The sequence below is a fragment of the Salvelinus namaycush genome, chromosome 7, assembly GCF_016432855.1.
Source record: "Salvelinus namaycush isolate Seneca chromosome 7, SaNama_1.0, whole genome shotgun sequence".
Classification (NCBI taxonomy): Eukaryota; Metazoa; Chordata; class Actinopteri; order Salmoniformes; family Salmonidae; genus Salvelinus; species Salvelinus namaycush.
The window spans coordinates 42,258,867-42,264,866 of NC_052313.1; the positions used below are offsets into that span (position 1 = coordinate 42,258,867).

The window sequence follows — 6,000 nt, forward strand, 5'->3', positions numbered from 1 at the left end:
GAGTACTTTCCGAATGCACTGTAAATCCAAATTATACAAAGGGTTGTAACGGCTGCAAATATCACAGAGTGGGTCTTTAATGACTCATTAACTTGACCTATCTCTTTTAGGTTTCGACATGAGCAGACATAATAACTAAATTAAATTACTCATTGATTGAAATGCCTTTATAAATCCCACGTAGCCTTTCATCGTCCACCGAATATAATTGAAGGTCATGTCTGACATCTCCTTTGTTTGCTTGCTTCCTTTCTTCTGAAATAAATCCTTCAGAGGGTGTCGATAGGGGCGTAGATCGACTGAAGAAGACAAGAAGTGTTTCAGCGGTAATTGGAGGTTAGCCAGAAGATCATCCCCAGTTATCTGAGTTTCTTCACATTATAAATTATGTAGCAAATTATTTAATTTCTGTCAGTGTACAGCCATTCTCCCTGAAACAGATACTTTTTACATTTGGCGCAGTAGGCAGGATTGGGATATTCATGTTTACCAAGTAACCCCCAGAATGATTAACTTTAAAGTAAAAACAATGTTCTCTGTCTCTGGCTCTCTCTTCCCAGCTCTCATCACAGCTGTGTTCCTCATCACCCTCTGTGCCGTGGCCGTGACGTCATGTTTCCTGTATCGCCGCTGCAGCCACACCCACACCCACCCCCAGGGGAAGGCCTCCATCTCACAGAAGAAGGATCCCAGACACAGCCCGGAACACAGCTACCCTGCAGGCCTGGAGAACAGCTATCCTGTAGACTTGGTCTTGGATCTAAACCTGGACCTGCACAGCTCTGTGAGTCACAGCAGAAAGGAGTACTACATCTGATGCCACCATAGCCTTCTTTGCTCAATTTCCTGCCTCCTGTTCCGCACACTGTTCTGCCTGGCCTCAAATACAGAACAGGCCCCTCTGGGTAGAGCAGCCATTCATCACAAAACCCAGTATTAGTCCCCTGACTGTTCCTGGGCTTTCTAGGAGCAGTGATCATTGGTGATCCATTCCCTGTGTGGCTACAAGAATGACCCAATGGAGGATAGTCATGCCGCAGTTTTATATCTCAAAGGCTGTTTATTGGCGCATGGGAGCTGTACCACTTTTGATGAGCAATGACAATTGGAGAACATTTATTATATATCTACTTCATATTACATTGCTCTAAAGTCAGGAGACAAAAAGCCTCAACGAATCGGATCCACCCCAGTGACTTTATAAGCCCGCTATAAAGCCTTCCATTCTGAATGTACAATTAAAGGGATTTATTCATTTGGGGTTGGTTGGGCACCAGTACCCTAACTCACTTACTAGTATTCACTTGTGGATTCTAAATGTGATAATGACTAATTAATGATGTTCGACCATCTGCCAAGGCAAGGTCTGGGCAAGCAATGCATCTGTTCTTGCTCCCTGGCTAAACCACTGATCAAGTCTCACTGAAAAGCATTGTGACTGTGTGCCAAGGACTTTGTGGCTGGCCCCTTTTGTTCTCTGAACACATCGTTTTTTCTGTTCCCAGTATGTTTGTTGCGCCCTCACTGCCAGTAACCGTTTTATTCTTTCTGCATCCACCATCCCCGACACCCTGCGACATGTTATGCTTTTATGAATCACCAAAGAGTGGTACAGTAAACGGATACTAGATGTCTGAAAGTCAAAATATAGTACAGTACAACGTTATGTGATTGTGCTAGTAACTTTTGAAATGAATTATCTCTAGACCTGAAGAAGATAATCCGAGGGAATCTAGGGTATAAAGGTAGGTTCATTCTCAGGAGAGCTCTTGTCCTGGTTGTTGTTGTGAGTTTTGTTGAACGGAGAAGTATTGTACAAATTTGCTACAGTCTCCTCCAGAATCCATGTTACTTGCTCTTACATTGGTAAAACGGCAAGGCTTTATATTTTGCACAAATTAGCAAACCAACAGAACAAGTAAATTGTACAACAAATCTGTTTAGCAAGCTTGCTATACAAAGGAAACATGTATTCAGGGGATGATCTCCTGTCATGAAAGACGCACGATAAAGGATTGTTATTGCCTGGTTATATTATTCCAAGTGCATTAGGTAATTCATCTACATTATTTTATTGTAAAAGATGTACAAACATCACTGACACAATTATTGAATACGATTAATTTAAATACTGTATTTATTTTGAATTTGTTTTATAGAATTCTTCAGGTATATTGTAAACAAATGTATATTTAATAAAGACATTTTTACAGCTTCATGTGAATAGTATATGCTGTGATTTGATTTGAAATGTGTTATTCTCATCTCGCTTTCCCAAATCTGTTTTGCCTCTTCCATCTGAGCTTGGGTCAGTACAAAGTTCACACTTTTATCTGTCATATTGTCTTAAAAACATTTATTAGCAACGTCTGACATTGTGATTTATCCACAATATAATTGACCCCACACTATCACAAACCAGAAAAAGAAAACTCCTAAAAAAGTGCGGGTCGAACATATTTATGATTAATGCTCTTATACGGCCATTCGTTTCTTTTTTTTGTTGCCTTCAAGGCAAGCTTTAGTTTTAGGAGACTAGGGAAAAGTGGGGTGGTTGGATGATTGAAATGACTGGTGTTATCATATATCACTGGGGAAGAAGCGGTTCTAGAGGCCCAGAGTGATGAAGTAGACCATTACCCTCTCCTCTGCCCTCAGCTAGTTAATAATACAATTACAAGCTGTGGGCTGATGCTAAAATCAAAACGGTGCTGTTATACTCTGGTCTACATTCAATACTGTTGTTCTCCTCTCTTTCCTCCTATCAAAATAAAATGGCATGCAGTGGGAGAAGAAGGCTAGTTCAATACTCAAAAGGTGGTACTAAGCGTTTGCACATAAGCAAAATTCGCACCTCCTACTAGTTCAACTTATTATCAAGCAAAAGGAAAACATTCAAATAAATGTAGTCTGGATGTTGAGAAACAACAAAGCCAGCAACATTAGCCTCAGGTTGGTTACAGAGGGAGAAAATAATAGAATAGTTGACTGAGTACTGCTGGGACATGCCGGTAATGAGACTATATGTCTTCCTCTAGCTGTTGTGACAGCTACAGAGATAGACATGCTGAAGATGACGATGCCACATTAACTGAGAGCTTTGTCTTCCCTAGTTCTCCACCTGTCTGATTAGGTACTATCTATCTAAAGAAATTATCATGACTGCAAAAATGGATTCATTTGTTTATTACATACATTTATTACAGTCAGGAACTTGTGTTTTTCACAGTAAAAGTTATGAATTCATAGTTTGTTAGTAGGCCATTTTCAGTCTGTTGCTAGACTGAGTGAAAGAGGAGAACAGCATGGCGCTTAGTCTTTGACTGTAATGATGCAGCAACCCGCATCCATTATGCATCGCGCCATCTCTGTCCTGCTCTCCTCCGCTCCCTCATTACACCAGGTTAACCTTTCCCATAAGCTTCCAATCTATCCATCTACCTATCCACAGACTGATGAGGGTAAGGGAAAATGTGACTACTTCAATTCTACTTCCATTTGCAAACTAACGGAATACATTGGCCTCTTTGAGTGATATTACGGAATGAGGAAATGTCTAACGTGGAATGTAATGGGTATAAAAAACGGACAAAAAAAGGAGAGAAAAAAAATGGGCATTGATGAATGTGCCGACCTTGTAGACAGGATATGAAACCTAAAAATAACCGGAAAACAAATATGGCATGTCTAAAGCGTTTAAGTCAAGGTGCGGGCAGCAGACAGTCGGGTCAGAGGAATAAACAACTTGGCCAACAAAATTACCAGCTGTCACTCACAGCCTGTAGCGAAACATGGACCCTCAGATCTTTCTCCAGGGACACTCGTGAAAAATATCCCTAAGATTCAGCTACTGTAGCTGTGCCACTTAACACTCCTTTCACACCAGAGCCACATGACATCAATTTCCTAGCGAGCGGCTAATTTCTTTGAGACTTGTCAAATAAAAATGACAATAACAGTGATCAGTGGGACCTTTCAGGCTCCTGGGTGAGGGTTTGAGATTTCTTCCTCGGACCGAAGGGCTAACTCTAAACCTTGTGATGGAATGTCCGAATTATCTGTGTCATCTCTGGTCCTGAAATAGCTCATGGAGAACAGAGATTGATAAGGAAGTACTTTGAGCTTCAATGGGTGTAGCTGTTTGAACCAAAGACTATTTGCTAAAGGGAAACACAAGAAAACCTTTATTTGTAAGGTAGGCTAGGAAGTTGAGCCTCTGTGTGGGAGGATAATAATATTCTGCTCTGTCTCTCACCGCTTCCATGCAGTAAATTGCTTGTCATGGCATATTTGCACTTCCAGCCAGCCACAACATTAGGAGAGGCAAGTGTATCTCAACCTTGTGCCTGGCTGTGCATAGGTGTGAAGAGATCATGAATAATTATTATTATACACCATACAGCTATCTTAATTATAGCTGTATAGTGTTTTTGACAACATCTAAGTAAATCTAGCAAGAAGAATGACTTCATAATAAGACTCTTTTGAAGGTAGTAATCAAGAGAAATTGACTGTGAAGAGGCACATCTCGTACAGTATGTTGATTACCAGTCTTGAAATTGCTCAGGTACAAAGAGGCCTAGATGTTTTTCTAACGCTTAACTACCCCATCACAGCCTCTTCTCTGTGCCATCATCAGTAATCAGAACATCTTGTCATTTTCAGCTTGATGACAGATACTCTTCAAAGTAGCTAATACTTACTGTATAATCAATTCTGGTGAAGACCGTAGTGAGCCACTCTCCCCTGGAGGGAGCGAGCCTCCTCAATATTTTCTCAGCTGTGACGTTTACCCTCAAGACCTCGATGCTATGGCAGCCTAGCGGTGGTCAGGTTCTCATCAACACACATGTATCCACACACACACACACACAACACAACTTAACACAACCCACAACACTGTCCCATCCAGCCGGAACTGCATAGTCAGCCAATCAATACGTTGATGTGATTATGCCGCCTTTTTTCTGCCTGTCAAATACGGAACTGGATTTCAATTCTAGTCTGTAGGCTACTTATTATGTAGGTAATTGACTTCGTTTAAAATGACAATTTAAATGATTAAACACACTTGTGATTAAACCTGCCAAGTGGGCATTTTCATCTTTGTTAAGTATGTAGGCCCATTCCACAGGTAAATGTTTGTCTTTGTAATCCATGTAATTGCCTATACAACTGAGCACCATCTGGCCCCCCTTAGAAACGGTTTGTTTAGCATCGGCAGACATGACAACCAACGTTAGCTTCAGTTTCACTGAGAAGGGGTGGCGATTAAAAAGTCATTATGTTTACAGATCACCTACCCCGACTGCTGGAGCAATACTCAACTAGTCACAGAGGGAAACCATGTGTAATAACACTTAGTTGTTCTATCTAGTTTTGAGAGAGAGATTCAGCTTAGTTCTAAGAGTCTGTCAGGAACTCTTACATGTCTTAGCACTGCCTAGCTGTCCAGACTAGGACTGGTTCCATTTTTTTAAACATTTAAGTCATCGAGTAGATGCTCTTATCCAGATCAACTAGTGCCTTGCTAAAGGATAATGTTGACCATTTTTTCTGGGATTCAAACCAGACACCTTTTGGTTACTGCCCCAACTCTATTAACTGCTAGGCTACCTGCCGCCAGTCCACCCAATAGGTCTCAGTCTTCCTGTGTGTGTCTCTCTTTCTCCCTCCCTCCCCTCCATAACCCTAGCCCTCACTCTATCCCAGAACTCTATCCGTGTGACACTATCACTCTACACTATAGTAGGTCCCAGGCTTCCTGTGTGTGCCTCCACTCCTCCCTATCCCCTATCCCCTAGCCCTATCCATAACCCTATCCCAGCCAGTTCTATTGTGTGAGACAATCACTCAGCAGCTGTGGCCCATTTGTAAAAGGGAGGGGCCTGCATGCTTAACTCGTGGCTACGTAAGAGACCATGTCTACCAGGGGAATTAGCAGATCAGCTCACAGAGCAACAGATGTGGCCCACACCCATTCAAGGGAGAGAGAAAAAA

The 6,000-nt window shown here is 41.7% G+C and overlaps 1 protein-coding gene across 1 annotated transcript in view; it reads left to right on the forward strand.

Annotated features, from left to right (window-relative positions):
- The window catches only part of LOC120050725 (contactin-associated protein-like 5), a 41,213-nt gene extending 40,396 nt beyond the window's left edge, over positions 1–817 (forward strand). The window contains exon 22 of the mRNA XM_038997290.1: positions 561–817. Within this exon, the coding sequence (XP_038853218.1) occupies positions 561–817 (257 nt within the window). The remainder of the gene's footprint in view (positions 1–560) is intronic.
- The last annotated feature ends 5,183 nt before the right edge of the window (positions 818–6,000 follow it).